At 37.8% G+C, this 25047-nt stretch overlaps 1 protein-coding gene across 10 annotated transcripts in view; it reads right to left on the bottom strand.

Moving 5' to 3' along the window:
• Positions 1-25047, bottom strand: part of VEPH1 (ventricular zone expressed PH domain containing 1) — a 225886-nt gene that overhangs the window by 53168 nt on the left and 147671 nt on the right. For 9 of the 10 annotated variants that reach the window (XM_072727244.1, XM_072727239.1, XM_072727241.1 and 6 more), the window contains one exon: positions 2756-2895. In XM_072727244.1, coding sequence (XP_072583345.1) covers positions 2756-2895 — 140 coding nt within the window. The remainder of the gene's footprint in view (positions 1-2755; positions 2896-25047) is intronic. The other variant, XM_072727248.1, reaches the window with a different exon arrangement.

Raw genomic sequence — 25047 nt, forward strand, 5'->3', positions numbered from 1 at the left:
AAGAGTTCACTATGTAACAGCTCAAATATGAACAGTGTGAATGGATGGTGGGGAAACAAAAACACTTCTAATCCTAAAATGTGTAAGAGATGACTATTCTCAGAGCTAATACTCTAGTTTTGGATAATAAGATTATTCATATAAAGAAAATCACTTTTACATATACTTCATTCAAGTCAACGCAAATAAAATTTTTGAAGGAAGATGTAAATTGTGTTTGTTATGTATTTATTAATCAATCATGGGTTGAACAGTCATTTAAATATCATGATATGATATCTATAAAATGAGAAGTATCAATTCAAGGGAACAATTATATAAAAACATAGAGCATAATAAAGGCATAAAACATTATTTATATACATAAAATACCATACATATTATCCTTCATGTGTGAGGTATGATAAAATAATGATTTTGGCTTACAAAATTTTATTTTTGTGTCAATGACTGTCCAAGCATCAGTTTATGAGAATTTAGGTGGTTTATGTATATAAAGTTTCTATTTAGTAAATGAAAACTAAAAATGTTTTTTCCAGAAAAATCTAATTATTATTTACAAGATAAACTGTTTCTTATGCGGAGTGGGGAAAATGGATCTTCTACCAGAAATGGTCCACAGATTATATAAGGCTAAGAGCCAGTACCAGATAGATTGATGATACAACCCATAATGTGGACACATCTGGGAATTTCTTGATTATTATCAGAAACTTATACGGCATATGATTTTCACCTGAAGAACAGGGCCTGATGTAACTAATCACCATTCCAAAGGGGACTATTTAGACTGGAATCTGTGAATTGAGAATTCTATTAATGCGTTAACTTGACAGAGAAAGGAAACAGCCTGACCCAGCATAGAAGGCATCACTAAGTTTATAATGATCAAGTCAAAGATCTGATTTTTGATGACCCCAAAGTCAGGGTTCACCCAGACTATACAATATCAAGGGCGTAGAAAAAGAAAGGAAACATAGTAAAATGAACAAAGAGAAAAAGCATCATAAACAGATGCTTTTGGGTGATTTTGCTTAAAGAGAAATACAACGAATCAGACTAATTTAATAAAATAGGACTGAAGGAACAAAAACAAATCAAGTTTTTTGGTTTAGTTTCAGAAAACTGATAAGTAGTGAGCAAAGCCAATCATGAAACCAAATAAAGACTTACTGATGGAAACTATTTGAAAAACATAAGTATAAGAAAAATAGAGTCATTTCTAGAAAAGGGAAAAAAAAACAATGCTGGTTTTTATACACATACAGTTTGATTCACATCAAAATGTGAGTTGTTCTCTATGAGATATTATTAAATGTTCTTAAAAAGACTTCCCATAGGAAATGATGGTTTCCTAAGGCGTCTCTATGCTGTCTTTTCTTAATTATTATACTTCCATTTTATGATTATGATCTATTCAGCATTAAAATTCATCTTTTCTTGGGATGCCTGGGTGGCTCAGCAGTTGAGCGTTTGCCTTCAGCTCAAGGCATGATCCCGGAGTCCCAGGATTGAGTCCCACGTCGGGCTCCCTGCATGGAGCCTGCTTCTCCCTCTGCCTGTGTCTCTGCCTCTCTCTCTCTCTGCATCTCTCATGAGTAAATAAATAAATAAATAAATAAATAAAATCTTTTAAAAAATTAAATTCATCTTTTCTTAATAAGCTTACCTTTTCTTTTCCTTTTTTTTTTTTTTTACCTTTTCTTTATAAAAAATGTAATTGGTTGTTAGGGACTCATAGAAATATTTTACTAAAATAGAAATAACTAAGAATAGAAATAGAAACAAACTATACTATCGCTTGGCCTAATTTTTTTCTATTTTATAACATTTGTGTTCTGTTTTTTCTGCCTCAGCCCTCTCTGCTTCTGCTTATAGTCCCTCATTTTATTTTTTAACACAAATGCCACTGAGGAAAAGACCACTGAGTTAGGAGCCAAGTGGTCTGCATTCTGCCTTTAATCTTCTTATGAACTGTAGAAATGATGTCTGATATTCCTTCTATTACTAGCATTTTATAATCAAGTTTTAAAACATATTTATTTATTCATGAGAGACACATAGAGAGGCAGAGACATAGGCAGAGGGGTAAGCAGGCTCCCTGTGAGATTTGATCCTGGGAACCCAGGATCATGCCTTGAGCCAAAGGCAGACACTCAACCACTAAGCCACCCAGGTGCCCCTTATAATCAAGTTTTACATGAAAGTTTAATGCATTCAAGAGAAGTATTTCCAAATATTGAAGAATCTCTTTTGATGCTAAAATCTTTGCATCAAGTTGTTCATTTAGTTGAAAGTTCCTCTTTACATAACTTTTCCTATATCTATAAATTCTATGGGCAAAACTGGTATTCCAGTATCTTGACAATATCAAAAAAGATATGTTGACACTAAAATTAATTAGAAAGCTGTGAACCCTACATAAGGAAAGCTATTCCTCCAAATAAGCTGTTTTTGTTGTTATTTTACAAAAAATATTTTCTCTCTTTTTTTTTTAAAGAGAAGAATATTCTCTTCTTCTTTAAAGCGAAGGACATTAAAGATATTACTAGGTTTGGCCTCCTTAATACTAATCCACATTCTTTTATAAAGAAACTACCCTAAAATATAGAAAACCTATGTTAAGAATTAATGAAACACGTATGCATTGCTGTTATTTACACATGAACTCATCAAAGAATATTCAGTAAAAATGATTATAAACTCATACCCCACCAACTCACTAAGGAGCCATGACAAACATGCAGATACACACCTGCTGAAAGAGGAACATGATGTGGATCCATGGCTGAGGTTCTTGGCTGATGAGAATAAAACTGGATTTACTGTAGAGGCAGTAATGACCCTTCAGGGAGCATGTAAAGAACAACTTTGCTACACAACTTCTAACAGAATCTAGAAATGAATATACATAGCATTACACATAGATTCGTCCAGAGTTATACTTTATACTTCAATATAGAAACGCATTTAGAAATACGTTCTTCAGTTTCAGTCTGCAAACTAATAACTACAAACAAAACTATGCATTTGGGAGTGGATCCATTTCATGGAAAGTAGATTTAACTAAAGATGGTTTCAACAAGTTATATTCTTTCTATCCATCTTTCCCTTGTTTTCATTAATAATGCATTAGGAATCTCCAAGCAACTCACCTGAAGGAAAGAAAACCTCTCTCCAATAAAAAGGGAGATATAGTGTTATTACTCCCTGACTGGGCACTTTGAAATGAAAATGTGGGAAGGATAAGCAAATGCACAAGTAAATGCAAAGGAAACCTAGGCATTTTCTGCATGGACCAGTGACACTGTTCTCTTGGTTGTACAGGGGCCACAGAGACAGGCTCCAGAATAACTGCCAGAGGTGTGGCCTCCTGTGAACTGTCCTGGTTTGGTTTGAAAAGTTTATCTCAAATTGAAGAGGTTCATCAGGGACATTTAATGAGATTATTTTTAGAGATAAGAAAGTGGGGGAGGGTGGTGGTGGCGGCATGGAGCAGACGTGGCAAGAAGCTGTTAGTAGGAGGAGCCATTTAAGTTTCACACTCTACAAGATGGGTGTTCTTTCTATTTTAAAAATGAGGAAACTTAGCACATTAGCGGGTCAGCCTAGTGAACCACTGTGAGTGCCTAGTTCACCACCATGACCTTGGCATGTGGCATACAATAGATGCTCAAGAGAGCATCTGGACAGATGAATGATGCTCTGGTAACCAGAAAAACTCCACAAGCCTACCCAATCTGTGGCAGAGCCAGGATTTAAGCTCAGCTAAGCTTATGCCACATTAAGATGCTTTAGGCTCTACCATACTGGGAATTTTTAAATCTGTCATATTGATAATACATGAGATATTTATTATTTCAGAGTTCAGCTAATATGTTAAATGAAATGTTTTGAAAACCAATAGATTTTGGTATACACTACTTTTAAAAATGGAAATATGGGTTATGGTTTACTAAAATTTGATGGGGACCTTAATAAAGTAGCAATCAGTCCCCACCTAAGAGAGTACCCTGGGTTCCCTGGAGAATTGGGGAGGCCTGTCTGTGCACTATAAGGACTCAGGTGTGAAGGAATACCAGGCTTTTCAGGAAAAGGTTAGAAAAATTAAGGAAGAGTGGCCAATGACACATTAGAGGAGAAGGCATTGGAAATAAAGCCACAGATCAATTTAGAAATATGTACATCAATCTTAATAATTATAAATTTTTGTGATTCTGAAACACTGATATGGAAGAGGATGTTTTTGTGAAGTTAATTGTTTTGGGGAATTAAAAAAATGAGCATTCAATATTGAGATCAACTTCAAAAATGAGTTAAGCATTCAATATCCTTGTGTAAGATCAGAAATCATTTCTGTATTCTGTGGGTGAATGGATTATGAGATGTAGAAAGACTGAAGGTTCAGTGAAAAAGACCAGGAGGCCCTGCACTGAGAAAGAGAGATCTGAGTATAGAATTGAGCACAATATTGGCTTAAAATTGTCCTATCAGAAATTGTTTGAAATGGTAATTAAAAATATTTTTGGTACAAATGTTCTAAAAATTGGATTTAAATTAATCAATACCAGAGAAATAGAAGACCAAGTATTCTATAAATGCACATACACACCGATGGTATTTGCAATAAAACTAGCTGTGATGTATACACTGAGATAGCCATATGTTTTGCTTTACTAGAAGAGTTCAAAAGAGAACAAGTTCTTTTCTAAGAACCTATGCAATAGCTTGACAGTCACAAGGTGGACTTCAGGCCTCTGCCATAAAAAAAGTTTTGTCTTTTTCCTTTCCTTAAATATTCTCAGTGCTCATTCATGTTTCCTTTTGCAAATGAACATTGATTAGATTTATCTTACTTGCCTGGAGTCTACCAGTTTTCTATACACAAACCTCAGGCGTCCCAGATCACACAGAATGGGCAAAGCAGTAGAAGATAGAGGTATTTAACTTAGAAGCATATATGCTGGCTATAAAAAATAAGCCAGTTCTGTGACATCTTCTGTTAATGCTTTCCATAATCTGATCTGTAGTGATATTTTTTTTCCTCACTTTTTTTAGAACTTTTCTAACTTGGAAAAATTTCCCCACAACATTAACATTTAATTATTGATTTCTCTCTGCAATTTTCTCCCTCATGTTCACTCTGTGGTACTGAATGGTAGGCATGCAGTAAATGGTTGTTGGATGAATGAATGAATGTCAGACATTATGTGGAGAGCAAGAAGGGCCAGAATGTTGACTCTGCTCTTAAGAAGCTTACAGCAAAATGGGAGAAACGTTTTTAAACAAAACATAAATTGTTTTAAGACCATAGGATAATGGAGAAGCACACAATTCTAACTGCTCAGAGAAACGAGCACCTATTTTAATTGGGGAACAAGGGGAATCTTCATGGAAAAGAGAATATTTGAGGTCACTTTGAAAGATAACCAAGATCTTTAACTTAGAAAAAATTGGAAGGAAAAAAGCAATTTTAAGTGTATGGAACATCCAGAAAAAAACAAAACAAAACAAAACACAAGGCATGAAGTTCAAGGTAATTTGAGTTAGTAACTTTAGTGTATCTGGGTCATTATGATATTTTTTTTACTATATAGTTGATGTCCAAAGGGTTATTTATTTTTATAGAGTAAATGTTGAAGGTCATGCTTTGCTAAATATATAATGCTTTGCATATTCCCCAAATCTGATTATTTCTTTTTTTCTGGTAGATAACAGCCTATCTTTGTAAAAATCAAAGGATTTTTTGTGGTCTTTATAAATATTGAAGTTAACATGAACAGGGGGGGAGGGGCAAGACGGCGGCAGAGTAGGGTCCCCAAGTCACCTGTCCTCAACAAATTACCTAGAAAACCATCCAATCATCCTGAAAATCTACGAATTCGGCCTGAGATTTAAAGAGAGACCAGCTGGAACGCTCCAGTGAGAAGAGTTCGCGCTTCTATCAAGGTAGGAGGACGGGGGAAAAGAAATAAAGGAACAAAAGGCCTCCAGGGGGAGGGGCCCCGAGGAGCCGGGCTGAGGCCGGGGCGAGTGTCCCCAGGACAGGAGAGCCCCGTCCCAGAGGAGCAGGAGCTGCACCGACCTTCCCCGCGGAAAGGCCTCCCGGGGAATTGGAGCAGGATCCCCAGAAAGGCGGGGATGCCCTCGGGCTCCCTGGGACAGTAACAGAGGAACTGCGCCCCGGAGAGTGCGCCGAGCTCCCTAAGGGCTGCAGCGCTCGGCGGGACCCGGAGCAGCTCGGAGGGGCTCGGGCGGCGGCTCCGCGGAGGGGGCTGCGCGGCTCCGGGAACAGCTCGGCGGCGGCGGCTCGGGCGGAGGAAGAAGCTCCGCGGAGGGGGCGGCGCGGCTCCGGGAACAGCTCGGAGGGGCTCGGGCGGCGGCTCCGCGCAGGGGGCTGCGGGGCGGGAGCTTGAATCCAACAGCGCAGGCTCCGGAGCACAGGGCGCCGGGACACAGCCCAGGATCCGGCCTCCCCCGGGACAGGCAGAGGCCGGGAGGGCCCAGGACAGCGAGGACGCTCCTGCCCTGAGCTGAGCACATCAGCGGCCCCGCCCCGGAGCCTCCAGGCCCTGCAGACGGAGAGCCCCGGAGCTACTGCGGGGGCTGACTCCAGGGTCCCAGAGCTGCCCCCGCCACTGTGGCTTCCTCCGGGGCCTCACGGGGTGAACAACCCCCACTGAGCCCTGCACCAGGCAGGGGCAGAGCAGCTCCCCCAAGTGCTCACACCTGAGAATCAGCACAGCAGGCCCCTCCCCCAGAAGACCAGCGAGACGGACCAGTTCCAAGGGAAGTCAAGGGACTTAAAGTACACAGAATCGGAAGATACTCCCCGTGGTTTTTGGTTTTGGTTTTTATTGTTTTTGTTTTTGGTTTTTTTTTGTGTTTTTTTTTTGTTTGTTTTGTTTTGTGCTTTTTTTTTTTCTTTCTTTCTTCTTGATTTCTGATTGCTTACCCCACCCCACCCCTTTTTTTTTCTTTTTTCTCCTTTCTTTCTTTTTCTTCCTTTTTCTTCTCTTTTTCCCCTTTTTTTTCTTCTTTCTCTTTTTTCTTTTTCTCTTTTCTTTCCTTCTCTCTCTTTTTCTCCTTTTCCCAATACAACTTGTTTTTGGCCACTCTGCACTGAGCAAAATGACTAGAAGGAAAACCTCACCTGAAGTTAACATGAACATCAATAATTGTATAATGTAAGTTGAAATATCCAAAATACATACATCACACACATGGGTATATTTAAAGGTCTGATACAAAATACAAGAAGAGGTTCCAGTTCAAGATGGCAACATAGGAAAATCCTGGACTCAGATAAGCAATATGCTTGATAAATAATTTAAAATAATGATCATAAAAATACTAGGCCAGAGAAAAGAATGGAAGAACTCAAGTGAGACCTTCAATAAAGAGATAGAAAATATTAAAAAGAACCATTCAGAATTGACAAATACAATAACTAAAAAAACAACTAGAGCGAATCAACAGATTAGAGGATGCAGAAAATGTATCAGTGACCTGGAAGACAGGATAATGGAAGTACGCAAGCTGACATCAAAAAGAGAAACAGATTTTTAGAAATGAGGATTAAGTGATCTCTTGGATAATGTCAAGCCAACAAATATTTGCATTGTAGAGGGTCCCTGAAGGAGAGAGAGGTGTAGGAAACTTACGTCAAGAAACAATAACTGAAAACTTCCTTAACTTAGGGAGGGAAATAGACATTCAAGTCCAAGAAGCACAGAGAGTGCTTCAAACAAGATGAAATGAATCCAAGGAAGTCTACACCATGGCCCATAATAATTAAAATGTCAAAGGTTAGAGATAAGGAGGGAGTCATAAGAGCAGCAAGAGAGAAACAAGAAGTCACCCACAAGGGAAAACCTATAAGACTATAAGCTGCTTTTTAAGCAGAGACTTTGCAAGCCAAAAAGAGTGGAATAACATATTTTAAGTGCTGAAAGGAAAAAACCTACAACCAGGAATACTCTACCTGGCAAGGTTAACATCCAGATTTGAAGGTGAAATAACAAGTTTCCCAGACAAAAAGAAGATAAAGAAATTTCACCACTAAACATCCCTATAGGAAATATCAAGGGGATTTCTTTAAGGAAAAGAAATGGCCATAAGTAAACATAATAAAAAGATGTAAAATATGACAACATATACATAGATGTGGAGAAGAGAGTAAAAAGGGAAGAGAAGGTAAAAAAATTATTTTTTTCTGTTTCCTTTTTAAAATGTGTTTGAACTTACATGATCATTAAATGCATATGGACTGCTATTTACTTAGAATGTTATATTTGAAACTTATAGTAACCACAAGCCCAAAAACCTATGATAAATACACAAAAAGTCAAGGGAAAGAAAGGCAAATAAAACACTAAGTATACTCACTGATCACAAAGATATAGAGCAAAAGAATATAGGAACAAAAAAAAAGAACTACAAAAACAACCAGAAGACAACATTTTAAAAATGGCAATAAATACATACCCATCAATAATTACTTAAATGTAAGTGGCCTAAAAGCTCCAATCAAAAGACATATGGTGGTGGAATTGATTAAAAAAATAAGTAAAAATAAGACCCATCTATATGCCACCTACAAGAGACTAACTTCAGACCTAAAGACACATACAGACTGAAAGTAAAGGTATAGAAAAACATTCAACATGCAAATAGAAGCAAAAAATAATAACAATAAAAGCTGGGGTATCAATATTTACATTAGACAAAATATACTTTAAAACAAAGACTAACAAGAGAAAAAGAAGGCATCAATCCAACAAAAGGATAATTATAAATATCTACACAGCCAATACTGGAGCACCTAAATTTATAAAGCAAATATTAACAGATATAAAGAGAGAACTTGATGGTAAAGCAATCACAGTAGGGGACTTTAACAGTCCACTTACATCAATGGATAGATAATCCACACAGAAAATCTGTAAGGAAGCAATGTCTTTGAATGGCACATTGGACCAAATGTATATAACAGATATATACAGAACATTCCATCCAAAAACAACAGAACACACACTCTTTTCAATTTCACATGGAACATTCTCCAGAACATATCATGTATTAGGCCATAAACAAGCCTCATAAATTGAAGAAGATTCAAACCATACCATGCATCTTTCCTGATCACAATAGCATGAAACTAGAAATAAATCACAATAACAAAACTGGCAAAAACACAAACACATGGAGACTAAACAACATGATAGCAAAAAATAGGCTAATGAAGCAATCAAAGAAGAAATTGAAAAATGCAGAGAGACAAATGAAAATGAAAACACAAGAGTCCAAAATTTCTGGAACACAGTAAAAGCAGTTCTAAGAGGAAAGTATATAGCAATACAGACTTACCTCAAGAAATAAGTAAAACTCAAATAAACAATCTAACCTTATACCAAAGGAACTGGAAAAAGAAGAACAAACAAAGCCCAAGGTGAATAGAAAAAAGGAAATAATAAATGATGGAAGAGAAGAAATATATGATGTAGAAAAAGCTAAAACTAAAACAAAACAGTAGAATAAGTCAATGAAACAAAGAGCCAGTTCTTTCAAAATATAAACAAAGTGGATAAACCCTTAAGCAGACTCACCAAGAAAATAATAAGACTCAAATAAATAAAATCAGAAATGAAAGGGGAGAATGAAAAACTCACACCTCAGAAATACAAAGGATTACAAGAGAACATTATGAAAAATTATTTGCCAACAAACTAGACAACCTAGAAGTGGATAAACTTCTAGAAACATATAATCTTTAAAAACTGATGCAGGAAGAAACAGAAAATCCCACAGACTGATTACAAGTAATGAAATTGAACTATTAAGTAAAAAAAACTACCAAAAAATAAAAGTTCAGGACCAAGCGGATTCACAGTTGAGTTCTACCAGATATCCAAAGAGTTAACAGCTATTCTTCTCAAAATATTCCAAAAAATAGAAGACTAAGGAAAGCTTCCAATGCATTCTATAAGTCCAGCATTAATTACCCTGATACCAAAACCAAAGACATCACAAAAAAGAAAACTACAGGCCAATATTCCTGATGAACATAAATATAGAAATCCTCAACAAAATATTAGCAAATTGCATACAACAATACATTAATAAAATTGCTCACCACAATCAAGTGGGATTTATTCCTGGGATGCAAGGATGGTTCAATAGTCACAAACCAATCAATGTCATACTCCACACCAACAAAACAAAGGATAAGGGGCACCTGGGTGGCTCTGTTGGTTAAGTGTCTGCCTTCAGCTCAGATCATGATCCCAGGGTGCTGGGATCAAGCCCCGCGTTGGGCTCCCTGCTCAGCAGGGGAGTCTGGTTCCCCCTCACCCTCCACCCCTTCCCCCACTTGTGCACTCTCTCTCTCTCTCTCAAATAAATAAATAAATAAATAAAACCTTAAAAAAACAACAAAAATGAAGGATAAAAATCATACGGTCATTTCAATAGATGCAGAAAAACACTGGACAAAGTACAACATCCATTTATAATAAAAACTCTCAACAAAGAAAACCATAGCTGGGGGCATCACAATGCCAGATTTCAGGTTGACAAAGCTGTGGTCATCAAGACAGTGTGGTACTGGCACAAAAACAGACACATAGATCAATGGAACAGAATAGAGAACCCAGAAGTGGACCCTGAACTTTATGGTCAACTAATATTCGATAAAGGAGGAAAGACTATCCATTGGAAGAAAGACAGTCTCTTCAATAAATGGTGCTGGGAAAACTGGACATCCACATGCAGAAGAATGAAACTAAACCACTCTCTTTCACCACACAAAGATAAACTCAAAATGGATGAAAGATCTAAATGTGAGACAAGATTCCATCAAAATCCTAGAGGAGAACACAGGCAACACCTTTTTGAACTTGGCCACAGTAACTTCTTGCAAGATACATCCACGAAGGCAAAAGAAACAAAAGCAAAAATGAACTCTTTGGACTTCATCCTGATAAGAAGCTTTTGCACAGCAAAGGATACAGTCAACAAAACTAAAAGACAACCTACAGAATGGGAGAAGATATTTGCAAATGACATATCAGATAAAGGGCTAGTTTCCAAAATCTATAAAGAACTTATTAAACTCAACACCAAAGAAACAAACAATCCAATCATGAAAAGGGCAAAAGACATGAAGAGAAATCTCACAGAGGAAGACATGGACATGGCCAACATGCACATGAGAAAATGCTCTGCATCACTTGCCATCAGGGAAATACAAATCAAAACCACAATGAGATACCACCTCACACCAGTGAGAATGGGGAACATTAACAAGCAGGAAACTACAAATGTTGGAGAGGATGCGGAGAAAGGGGGACCCTCTTACACTGTTGGTGGGAATGTGAACTGGTGCAGCCCCTCTGGAAAACTGTGTGGAGGTTCCTCAAAGAGTTAAAAATAGACCTGCCCTATGACCCAGCAATTGCACTGTTGGGGATTTACCCCAAAGATTCAGATGCAATGAAATGCTGGGACACCTGCACCCCGATGTTTCTAGCAGCAATGTCCACAATAGCCAAACTGTGGAAGGGGCCTCGGTGTCCATCGAAAGATGAATGGATAAAGAAGCTGTGGTCTATGTATACAATGGAATATTCCTCAGCCATTAGAAACGACAAATACCCACCATTTGCTTCAACGTGGATGGAACTGGAGGGTATTATGCTGAGTGAAGTAAGTCAATCGGAGAAGGACAAACAGTGTATGTTCTCATTCATTTGGGGAATATAAATAATAGTGAAAGGGAATATAAGGGAAGGGAGAAGAAATGTGTGGGAAATATCAGAAAGGGAGACAGAACATAAGGACTCCTAACTCTGGGAAATGAACTAGGGGTGGTGGAAGGGGAGGAGGGCAGGGGGTGGGGGTGAATGGGTGATGGGCACTGAGGGGGACACTTGACGGGATGAGCACTGGGTGTTATTCTGTATGTTGGTAAATTGAACACCAATAAAAAATTAATTTATTAAAAAAAAAAGACAGATACATTACAAAATTAAAAAAAAATACAAAATGGGGTTAGAGGAAACATAGCTCAACATAATGAAGATGTATATGGAAAATGCCCTGTTAACATCATCTTCAATGGTGAAAACTGAGAGCTTTCCTTCAAGGTCAGGAACAAGACAAGAATGTCCACTCTCATCACTTTTATTCAACATGGTACTAGAAATCCTAGCCACAGCAATGAGACAAGAAAAAGAAATAAGCATCCATATTGGTAAAGAAGAAGTAAAACTTTCACTATTTGCTGATGACATGATACTATATAGAGAAAAATCCTAAAGATCCCACCAAAAAACTACTAGAAATAATATATAAACTCAGTGAAGTGATAGAATACAAAATTAAGACACAGAAATCAGTAGCATTTTTATACGCTAACAATGAAGTCACAGAAAGGGAAATTTAAAAAGTAACACCATTTATAATTGTACCAAAAAGAATAAAATATCTAGGAATGAACCTAAGCAAAGAAATGAAGGACATGTACTCTGAAAACTATAAAACGCTGATAAAGACATTGAAGATGACACAAACAAATGGAAACATATCATGCTCATGGATAGGAAAAAATATTATCAAAATATCCATATTACCCAAAGCAATCTACAGATTCAGTGAAATCCCTATCAAAATACCAACAGAATTTTTTTTTTTTTTTTTTTTTTTTTTTTTTTTTTTTTTTTACAAAACTAGAATTTTACTAGGATTTGTATGGAGCCAAAGTAGACCCTAAATAGCCAAAGCAATCTATGAGAAAACAGGAAAGAATATCCAATGGGAAAAAGTCTCTTTAACAAATGGTATTGGGAAAACTGTTCAGACATATGCAGAAGAATGAAACTTGATCACTTTCTAACACCACACACAAAAATAAACCCGAAATGGATTAAAGACCTAAATGTGAGACCTGAAACCATAAAAATCCTAGAAGAGAGCACAGGCTCTCTGACATTGATCATAGCAACATTTTTCTAGATATGTCTCCTGAAGCAAAGGAAACAAAGGCAAAAATAAACTATTGGGACTATGGTAAGAAAAAAGTTTTGCACAGCAAAGAGATTAAAAAAAAAGACAACCCATTGAATGGGAGAAGATATTTGCAAATGATATATCCAATAAGTTGTTAATATCTGAAATATATAAAGAACGTATACAATTCAATATATTTGCAAATGACATATCTAATAAGCTGTTAATATGTGAAATATATAAATAACATATACAATTCAACATAAAAAAATAATGATTTAAAAATGAGCAGAGGACCTGAATAGACATTCTTCCAAAGAAGATATACTGAAGGCTAGCAGACACATGAAAAGAAGCTCAACATCACTCATCTTTTTTTTTTTTTTAACTTACAGATGACGTTTATTAAGGAAAAAGCATCCTGAAGGACCAGGACCATCTTCATCAGCCAGCAAATCAGATGAAATACAATATAATGGAAAGAAAAACTTTCTTTTCCATAAAACCAGAGTCTAGGAATATGCTAGTAAACTTAATGCGAATATAAAGGCTGCCAGAGCAATCTTCTACATAAATGCCTCCCAAATTTCCATTTCAGACACAGGGATGAGGGATTTGGGGGGAAATGATCTTTGAATCAACATTTTATCTTCAATTCTTTGCTTCGCTGACTTCTGACAGTTTGGTAAATTGGGGGTGGGGGTGGGGGTCATCGCATTTAAAAGAAATGCAAATAACAACCACACTGGGGTATCACCTTACACCAGTTAGAATGGCTACAATCAAAATTACAAAGATTAGCAAATGTTGGCAAGGGTGTGGAGAAAAAAGAAAACCTCGTGCACTGTTGGTAGGAATGTAAATTGGTGCAGCCACTGTGGAAAACAATATGGAGCCTCCTCAGAAAATTTAAAGTAGCAATACCATGTGATCCAATAATTTCACAATCAGGTATCTACCCACGGAAAACAAAAACAGTAACACAAAAAGATATATGCACCCCTAAGTTTACTGCAGCATTATTTTTAATAGCCAAGACATGGAAGCAACCGAAGTGTCCATCAGTAGAAAAATGGGTAAGGAAACGTCGTATATCTACACAACAAAATATTCGATGGCCATAAAAGAAGCTGAAACCATGCTATGGAAGACAACATGGGTGGGCCTAGAGGGTATGATGCTAAATGAAATAAATCAACCTGAGAAAGACAAATAACTGCATGATCCCCCTTATAAATGGAATCTAAAAAAAAAAAAAAAAAAAAAAAAGAAAGAAAGAAAAAAGAATAAACCAACAAAAACACAGAATCAGAACTTTAAATACAGAGAACAAAACTGGTAGTTGCCAGATGAGAGGTGGTGGAAGGTTGGGAGTGGGAGATACAGGCCTGCAGGGATGGAATGAGGAAGTCAGGGGAATAAAAGGCAGGAATATAGGGCCAGTGCTACTGTAACAGTGATGTAATGGGACAGACGGTAGCTAAACTTATTGCGAACATGGCATAATGTATAAACTTGTTAAATCACTAAGTTGTGCACTGGAAACTAACGTAGCATTACGTGTAAGCCACACGATTCTTTAGGAATCCTTTGGAATTCTTTTTTTTTTTTCCTCTCTTACTTTTCTCCCTCAGTTTATACTCCTTTATTCCTGCACTATATTCATGGTACCATTTTAAAATTTTGTTTGTATTTTCAAACAACTTTTATTTTAGAGTACTTTTAGATTTACAGAAAAGTTATGAATAGCTAACAGTTCTCATACACTAGGCAACCAGCTTCTCCTATTAATTTGTTAAGAGTCATGAACCAATGTTGATACACTGTTATAAACTTACTTCTTAGTTTATTCAGATTTGTTTGTTTATACTTAGTGTCCTCTTTCTGTTCCAGGATCTGGTTCAAGATGCTGTGTTCATGACGTATCTTTAGGCTCTTCCTGGACGTGGCAAGTTCTCAGACTCTCTTTGTTTTTGATGACATTGACTGTTTTGAGGAGTACTTCTGTTGTGTGTGTTGTGGGATGGCCCTCAGATGGGGTTTGTCTGTTTTTCTTTTATAATTAGACTGAGATTTTGAGTCTTGAGGAGGAAGACCACACAGATAAGGTGCTATTTGCATCAAGAGGAGTTTATTTGATCAACATGACTTAAAAACTATCGATGTTGACTTTGATCACCTGGCTGAGATAGGGCTGACCAGGTTTCTCTGTTTCTAAGTTACTATTTTTCTTCTTTGCACTTTCTACACTATCCTCTTTGGAAGGAAGTCATTACGCGCAGCCCACACTTAAGGAGGGGGTGAGTCAGCTGCACCTCCTTACGGGCAGAATAACTACATTAATTATGTCAGATTGTGCACATATTTGTCTCTTATTCCTTCAGTCATTTCATTAAAATGATTTAGTCAATTATTATATCAGTATGTACTCATGAATATTTATTTTATAATTCAGCACTATTTTATTCATTTTGTTGCTCTAATTGTTTCTGCTTTGGCCATTGGGAGCTCTTTCTGTTGGCTCCCGTGTTCATTTGATGTGCCCCCATCATTGCATGGTGTGGTTTTGTTTTGTTTTTGAGCACTTCCTTACTTTCTGGTACTAAAAGATGCTCCAGGATCATCATGATTGTTTTCTGCCCTGTTATAGAATCATCTATTTCTCAAGGACTTCTTTTGATTGGAGAATAGTGTTAGAAACTAAGATGTGGGTACTAGGTATGTTTGTTGTTACTGGGGTGTCATTGCTCCTTGGCCCTCTCAGCTGACAAAACAAGGAAATTATGTGTGCACACTAACCTGGGTGTGATTATATATAACCTGTCTGAATATATGTCCAGAAAGATAAAAGTTGATGAATTTGTGACTCACAGTCTGTCCTTTGATCAAATTAATGAAGCCTTTGACCTGTTGCATGCAGGAAAGAGCAAACTGTTGTAAAGCTTTAAATTCAACAGAGAAAACATGTCCATCCTTGTACTGAAGTCTTGTGGTCCAACTGGAATAGCCAGACAAGCAGGGAGATGCTCTTCTAAGTTCACAGCCTCTTAGACCTTTTCTACTACTACTTTTAGAGTAACCTTCTCTAGGGAATAATTGTATAATTTGTATAATTCATAAATCTCTAATCAAGGACAAGGCTAATACAGTCATAAATTTGTTTTCTGAACTCTCCTTCACATGAATAATTGCCAACCCATTAAGGAATATTCTAAAGTAATAAAAGTAATTTCTGCATAAAAATTTGTAGTTTGTATATTTACATATCTGTAATATGTCTATGTATAGCCATCTGCATCTATGTTAAGCTAAACATGGGTTCATATCAACAACTTCAGTTTATTACCACATGGATCATTCTAGCCTCGTCCCCTTCTTATCTTAAAATTCTCACTTCAACAGTAAAGGAGCCTGGTTCTCCCTCTGTTAGATTTTATCTGTCTACTATAAAAGGTAGAGTTCTCTCCCTCTTCCTCCCTTCCCTTCCTCCCTTCTGTCTTTCTTTCTTAAAAACCTTTGTATATTGAGCATCCACTATAGTGCCTGGGGTACAGGCCTACCTCTAAACATAACCATGATATTTCATTCTACTCTTCCCATTCCTTCTAGAAAAACAAAGGTAAAACCAATAGGATAACTCCATGAACATAATGAAAAATTATAATACGAATAATACAATATTAACATCTATGTTGAAGTTTTATTTCACTTTAAACGCTCCACAATGTCATCTCTAACATGAGATATATTTGTTAACATGAACATTCTACCTTAGTTTAGCCACTTGTTTTTTTGGCCATATTCCAGATGCCAGTATCTCTTTATGATCTTGGTAAGTAAGTACTTCTTTGTTTTTTGGCTGTAAAATGCCAAAACAAACAAACAAACAAACAAAAAACCCTAAAGGGTATACCAATTAACATTTTGGAAAACATAAAATTAGCAATGGTCCTAAATGACATCCTGAAATTTCATAAAGGAGTTATAATTTTATAATAAGATTTTAAAAGTCTAGAGGAAATCCTAAATCAACCAAAACTATAAACAAAAATAAAACTTAGGGCAGCCCCGGTGGCTCAGCGGTTTAGCGCCGCCTTCAGCCCGGGTGTGATCCTGGAGACCCAGGATCAAGTCCCACGTCAGGCTCCCTGCATGGAGCCTGCTTCTCCCTCTGCCTCTCTCTCTCTCATGAATAAATAAATAAATAATAATAATAAAAAAAAATAAAAGTTAGACTTTTGTTGGCATGTGTATGAGTGTATGTGAATTACTTGAAATATTAGAGAAAGTCAATGTGTGAAATAACTAATATTAGTATTTACTCTTGTATCAATCACTGTTACACTTTATATAATTCAATAAACCATTCAATCCTCATAATTATCTATTATTATCTCTTTTCACTTAAGAGATTAAAGGGTTAGAGAGGTAAGTGACTTAATAAAATAGGATGTGGAACTACAATTTTGACTCAAGTTTATTAAAATGCCAAACCCATGGGTTTTTTTTCATAAAGAAATAGGACCTCCTTCAAAGTTGTCTATTAGACTCGAATCTGCCTCTCAGCTGAGCTATCTATAATTTTTGCAGGGACAGGATGAACAGTCCAAAATAAATCACCAATATCTTTAACAAGACCACATCAGTTGTCCAACTCTAAGAAACCGAAGGCATTAATTTCTATGCAATTACTATATAGTCAACATATTTTTCTAACCTGGGAGGAGGACAAATCTTCATAATCTAAAGAGCTGTGGCAAATCTATAAAGAGAAGTTCTTTACAGGTCCATGTAAAATGGGAATAATTGGTCTCCTTTAGCAGGAAACCACAAATGTTGGAGAGGATGCGGAGAAAGGGGAGCCCTCCTGCACTGTTGGTGGGAATGTGAACTGGTGCAGCCACTCTGGAAAACTGTGTGGAGGTTCCTCAAAGAGTTAAAAATAGACCTGCCCTACGACCCAGCAATTGCACTGCTGGGGATTTACCCCAAAGATACAGATGCAGTGAAACGCTGGGACACCTGCACCCCGATGTTTATAGCAGCAATGGCCACAATAGCCAAACTGTGGAAGGAGCCTCGGTGTCCATCGAAAGATGATGGATAAAGAAGATGTGGTTTATGTATACAATGGGATATTCCTCAGCCATTAGAAATGACAAATACCCACCATTTGCTTGGACGTGGATGGAACTGGAGGGTATGATGCTGAGTGAAGTAAGTCAATCGGAGGACAAACATTATATGGTTTCATTCATTTGGGGAATATAAAAAATAGTGAAAGGGAATAAAGGGGAAAGGAGAAAAAATGAGTGTGAAATATCATAGAGGGAGACAGAACATGAGAGACTCCTAACTCTGGGAAACGAACCAGGGCGGGTGGAAAGGGAGGTGGGCGGGCGGTGGGGGTGACTGGGTGATGGGCACTGAGGGGGGCACTGGATGGGATGAGCACTGGGTGTTATGCTATATGTTGGCAAATTGAACTCCAATGAAACATAAATACAAAAAAAATAGAAATAAAGTAATGGTTAGCAAAAAAGGAAAAAAATAAAAAAATAAAATAAATAAAATTGTCCTGCATATGAGGACTGATACGAAAAAAAAAGGTCTCCTTTATTTTCAAATGTGCTAAGAAGAAGTAGGAGATGGTTCTAAACCCAAAAGAATAATCAAAACGACTATGATTAGAGTTCCTTGAGGTGGACACAGCTGTGGAATCAGGAGAAGGAAGACTATGGTGGTAGTTTTAATGCCCCATGATGCTCTGCTAGCAGCTGACAAGTTGCCTTTTCCCCCCTAAATATCTATATTGGGTCTGAGAAACACATGATTCTTCTTGACTCATCACTCAGGGTGGTTCTTATATATAATCTATGCCATTATATACTTTTTATTTGGAGATAAATGCCTTTCAAGGATAAATATAGAATACGGCTTTGACTTTTTTTTTAAATATAGCTAGAGGAAATATCAAAGAGTTCGCTTTATTTTTTGGAAAAAAGAATGTTAGCCCTTGTTTTGAATTCTTTACTGAACTTATACTTTGAAACTTCTCTCCCAGCTAAATAAGGATCAAATAAATGTATCTGGCTCATTTCCCAGGTATTTTAGCTGAGCCATTTGTCTTCATATCCAAACTATATTTCTAGAATTATTTGTAAAAACTCAAACACAGGAATATATTTGCTGAAATTGCTAGACTGAAAGTATTCACACATTGAATATAACATAAATATGCAACAAATTTAGGAAGGCATTTTGTGGGACTTAGCAGCTAGGGAGCTAATTTTCATTGACTCCTTATTTTGTGCACAGGCATAAATATAACAAACTGAATCTTTATGCAGTAGGTCTTATTATGCCCATTTTACAGAGAAGGAGATTTCAAGATCAAACTTCCAGGAATCAACTGAGCTGGAATTTGCACCCAGGTTCCAAAGCCCATCTCTTTCCAGTGTATTATTGAGTGGCTCGGATAAAATAGAGGTAATAGAAGTACTTGAAAAAGGAATATAGTTCAATTTAAAGATCATGGGCCCAGAAGTCAGACACCAGGGTCTTAGTGGGTTGCCTCCTGTTATCTTTTCTCTCTGTTCTCTGGCTTCTTATCTATAAAATACAGCCCAGCCTAAAGCTGATCCAGAAAGTACTTTTTAAATTTTACATTTTTGGGACAGCCTGGGTGGCTCAGTGGTTGGGCATCTGCTTTTGGCTCAGGGCATAATCCTGGGGTCCTGGGATCAAGTCCTGCTTTGGGCTCCCCACAGGGAGCCTGCTTCTCCCTCTGCTGGCGTCTCTGCCTCTCTCTCTGGGTCTCTCATGAATAAATAAATAATTTTAAAAATCTAAAAATACTTTTTACATCTTTACTTGCTTATTATCTTTCTCTCTCCTAAATTGTAAGCTCCATGAGGATAAGGATTTTTTTTATTGTAGTAAAATATATATAACATGAAATGGACCATTTAAACCATTTTTGGATATACAGTTCAATGGTAGTAAGTACATTCATATCGTGCAGTCATCACCACTCTCCATCTCCAGAACTTTTCCACCTTTCCCAACTGAAACTCTGTAACCCTTAAGCTGCAATTCCTCATTTCCCTCTCCCACCAGACCCTGGCAACCACCATTCTACCTTGTGTCTTTATGGGTTTGACTACTTATAGGTATCTTGTGTAAGTGGAACCATACAATATTTAACCTGTGTTTGGCTTACTTCATTTAGCATAATGTCCTCAAGGTTCATTTATGTTCTAGGATATATTAGAATTACATTACTCAAAACTAAATAATTTTCATTCTATGTATATACATCACATTTCGTTTATCCATTCACCTATTGGTGGATGATTGGATTGTTTCCACTTTTTGGCTATCGTGGATAGTGCTGCCATGAACATAGGTGCACAGATATCTCTTGTAAGACCCTGATTTCAATTCTTTTGAGTACATACCTAGCAGCGGGATTGCCAGATCACATGGTAATCCTATGTTTAATTTTTGGGGAACTACCATACTAGAATGTACTTTTTAGCTCTGAAGTTCTATGATTCAGTGAAGAGCTAAAGAAGCCCATGAGGGTGTCTGTGATGACTTCCAAGATTAAGGTTGGATGTTTGCCCGGGGCTATCAGGACTTGCTGTCAGTACTCAATACAAGACAGATGGCAACAGGGTCTGAGAGAGTAGATTTCCTCCTCCTACCTGATACTAGACAGACAGGAACCACTGAGGCCATTTCCCCCATCTCCCATGTAGTCCTCCTCTGATGAATGTCAAAGATGTGAAATTCAAAATACTAAATTGGAATAAATATTATTGTCATTTCACTTCTTGCATATCCTAAATTAGATGGAAAAAAATAGGAGGAAATGAATCTGGTGATTGGTTAGATGAGAGCTTTTCCAAAACAGGTAAGATGAAGAATGTTTTTGAAGTCAACCATAAATTACAATTTGGGGGCAAAATGTAGAGCACGCTTATTAACTTTAAAATACTTTTGCTTTTGGGGTGCCTGGATGGCTCAGTTGGTTAAGTGTCTGACTCTTGATTTCAGCTCAGGGCATGAGCTCAGGGAGATTGAGCCCTGCATGGGGCTCTGCAGTCAGTGAGGAGTCTGTGTGAGATTCTCTCTCTCCCTCTGACCCTCCACCCACTTGTGCACTCTCTCACTTTCTCTCTGAAATAAATGAAGTCTTTAAAAAAACAAAATACTTTTGCTTTTGCCTGAAAAGAGAAATGGAAGAAGGCATCACAAGTCACTATGGAACACTTCTTAAACTTTAAGTCCACATGATTTACAAATACATATATTTATTTTAGACTAAAATTGTACTTGTCACTCCCAAATTAAAATTTAGGTGTTTTGAACAGAATAACTATTATTTTATAACTTTGATGTAGGGAATAGAAGGAAAGATATTCCAAAGTAATAATAAGTTCTATTACTATTATATATATTATTATATAATATGTATTGTATACCATAATATATATTATATATTTATTATATTATATAAATAATAAAAAAATTAGACTGAAAAGAAAGATGAATTTCTGAAATTACTTTGAAATATCAAATAATTCTCTAAGGGTAGACATGCTTTAATAATTGTGGTATTTCCAGGGCTTGCTTTTGCAGTAAGTGCTCAGAAGTATGAGTTATTGAACTGATGTGTGCTTAAGGAAAAATTACCAAATTTCTCATTTGATGAAGAGTCTAGGGAAGGAAAGTGACGGGAAAGGAGACTGTGTGTCTCATTTTCACTAAGTTCTACTTACAACATTATTGAGAAATACATGGTCTCTTCTCAGCAACTGGCTGGCTACTGGCCATATCACATGCACATGTGTGCAACATCCCCACCCAGAGCCAGAGTACAAGGCTCATTTTCCTGCTCATGTCAAAAATTTTAGCCAGTTGCCAGACAAGCATGACAGATGCTTTTGTTTAGTTAGAATCATCCAAAAAATGAAATAAAGTTATTTTGCAAGTGATTTTTAATCATACAAATAAAATTCAGAGAAGCAAAAGGAAATTTGGTAATTGCACATTCAGAAATGTACAAACCATTGGTGTCCAAAGTCCTATTCTTTGACCCTTGTTTTGGAAAAAAAAATGTCAAAATTATATATTTGTATATGAACGTGTATATTTATTTAAATGCTTAGGAGAAAGATCTCCTAAGGCTGTAGGAGATTACTGTAGGCTGTAGATCAATCACTGACAGTGATTATTCTGGGTTGAGGAGTGGGACTGGGCATAGGGGGCGTACACTTTTTATTCCATACGCTTCTATTTTGTAATTGTCTCCTTGTGGGTTTATATTCACATGTACCTACATAATTTAAAAAGAAAAAAATTACATACAATGAAAAAGTGAATATTGATGAAATAAGGTGACTTGAATAACATCTCACTAAATTACTATGCAATGGAGCCAGTATTTATCGTTTTAAAAATATTTTTCTCTTATGCCTTCCTGAGTTCACAACCTCTGCCTCTATCCACGTGAACCTCCACCTACCCGTCAGTCAGAGGGGTGTGGGAGTGGTTGTGGGTAGACATTAGGTAACGATGGGAGTACAAAGAGAAAGACCAAGGTAAAGTAGAATTCAGCTGCCAAAACTGGATTATGTAGCATGACACAGCCTTGCTAACAAAACTTTTGTCTTGATAATGGATATTCTAATTTATCTATCTCTGTTGAGTCTATCAACCCTGGAGTCTGGCGGACTTGCTTTATAGATTGGTGGCATGGAACAAATGGCAGCAAGGTCAATTTGATGGTTGGTTGGGAGAGAAAGAAAGTTGGAAAGTTGGTTGGAAGTAAAAGAGAAGGCTTTTCGGCTCTGGTAGGGGGGATTGTGGAGAGAAAGAAAGGGACAAGTGTGAAGTCATCAGAAACGGGTCCTGACTTCCCAATCTATTGGTGTCAGCCTGGGGAAGAGCGAATATATCAGATAAATTATGGTGACACGGGGGGCCTTGGTGATGTTTACCAAGGAGATCCACTCCCAGGTGGCAGTCACCACCAATACAGGGCGGCCAACTTAGCGACCAGCACAGCTCACCGAGCTAAGCAAAGAAGGTCTGAGGTTCAGCTCTCAGGGGCCACCCTTGCCTTCGCTATGGAGTAGACGGAAGGAGAAAGGAGCTGAGACTGTCCCTGGAGAACTTTTCAGAGAAATCACTACAATGTGTGTGGGAGTGGAAAGCTCTGCACGGGGGACTGCAGAGAGCACTAAGGCCGAGCTTGGAGAGGCGTGTCCCCCGTGAGCGGCGAGCTGGGGTTAGAATGGCCAGGTAGAGCTTTGGGCCTGTCCTTGTGTACAGTTCCTAGCTGATATTACACCACTTTGACTCAAGCTAGGAGAGCGTGATCAGGAAAACAAAGGGCACTCCCCTTTAGACGGGAAGACCCTCCTCCCCGCTCTGCACTCCCAGGCACAGGGCTTTCCACCGCCACACAAAAAGAGCAGCCCCCAACGCCACCTTAGGGAGATAAGCACAGGCGGGGGGTAAGAGAAAGAACATTTTCAACATTTTCAGCCAAATGAGAGATTGTTTCTTAAATGTACCCTTCAAATGATCACATGGTATTAAATTTAAATAGGACTCGGTTCATTTCCCCCCTCACTAGCCAGTTGCTAGTTACTGGACATGAGTCCTGGACAAAATGATAATACATCTTCTCTGCAGGTATGAGCCGTACTGTGAAATTTTGTAATATCACAATAAATGAAAATTAGAGATAGAGAATAAAAGTATACCGAATAAGAAGACTCAGGGGGGGAAGAAATCTTGTCCTAATAGAAAGTCAGGAAGTCTTATTAAGAGTCACGCAGCAAAGGATAGCGGGTAGGGAGTCGGCTTAAGGAAGGATGTTGGATACTTGGCACATGAGGGCTGAAATCTAATCACACACAGGGCAGTGTAGTTAAGGCCCCTTGGTGCTTATGCTTGCAAATTTCTTATATGAAAACGGTTCAGAAATGATACCAGCTACCATGTCACGTCATTGCTAAAGAACAGGATGAGACTTGCCCATTAACTTTAAGGCGACGGCGTATCTTGGATGCTGGCGTACAACCCATCTTTCTGCTCCACAGAAGGAGAAGCCCCTCTCAGCAGCCATTCTAGGGTCAGTTGCTCTGACCTCCCGTCCAAAGTCCAGTCGTTCTCGAAGGTGGTGATGAAGAACCCAGATTCTCAGCTGGACTTCCCTACTTACAAACTTCATGTCCTTAGGAAAGTTGCCTAAACTCCCTGTGACGTAACTGGGAATGAGAACACCTATTTCTAAGGGCTGTTTAGGGTGATCAACCATCCTGGTTTGCCGGGAACTGAGCTGCTGGGACTTGAGACTTTTCATGCTAAAACTGGGAAAATCCTGGACAAACGAAGAGGCAGCAGTCACCCTGGTTAATATGAGCACAAGAGGAGTTAGTTCATATGAACTTCTCTGACAGAAGCGCACTTGGCACAGAGCGAGTGCTTAGTAATGGTTGTTACCACCATCACGATCGCTATTACAATAGCGCTATTGAATATAAAAAACAAAAAAGAGGATTCCTCAGCCAAGTGGAATATTTAAACGTTGCCATAATGCTGTTTGGAATAAAGGGACCGAACAATGACCCCTGGAGACTCTAGGTCTCTTAAGTGTGCTGAAATTTTTGCCCTAATTGTTCATTTAAAAAGAACTGAATACAGAGCTAATACTGAAGTGCAGGCTGAAATAAAATTGGGTACAAGTGAAATAAACTTCTCTAGAAACATGACTGAAGACGATGTAGCAAGAAGGAAGATCTAGCAGCAGTGCTGGAAGTCATCCACTAGGTCCCTGAAATCCTCCAAGTTCTAGTACTCCAGATAAGAGCACGCGTGGCTTTTGATGCCCATGCTATTTGGAGGCTCAGGGGCACAGAAATGTGGCAAGAATGTGCCACCAGGAAGCTCTGAGAAAAGGTTTGATACTTGCTGTATTCAAAGCAGAGCAAGAGGAAGGCTTTCTTGCAGCTGAATAAAGAA

The sequence above is a fragment of the Vulpes vulpes genome, chromosome 11 (genome assembly GCF_048418805.1).
Source record: "Vulpes vulpes isolate BD-2025 chromosome 11, VulVul3, whole genome shotgun sequence".
Taxonomy (NCBI): domain Eukaryota; kingdom Metazoa; phylum Chordata; class Mammalia; order Carnivora; family Canidae; genus Vulpes; species Vulpes vulpes.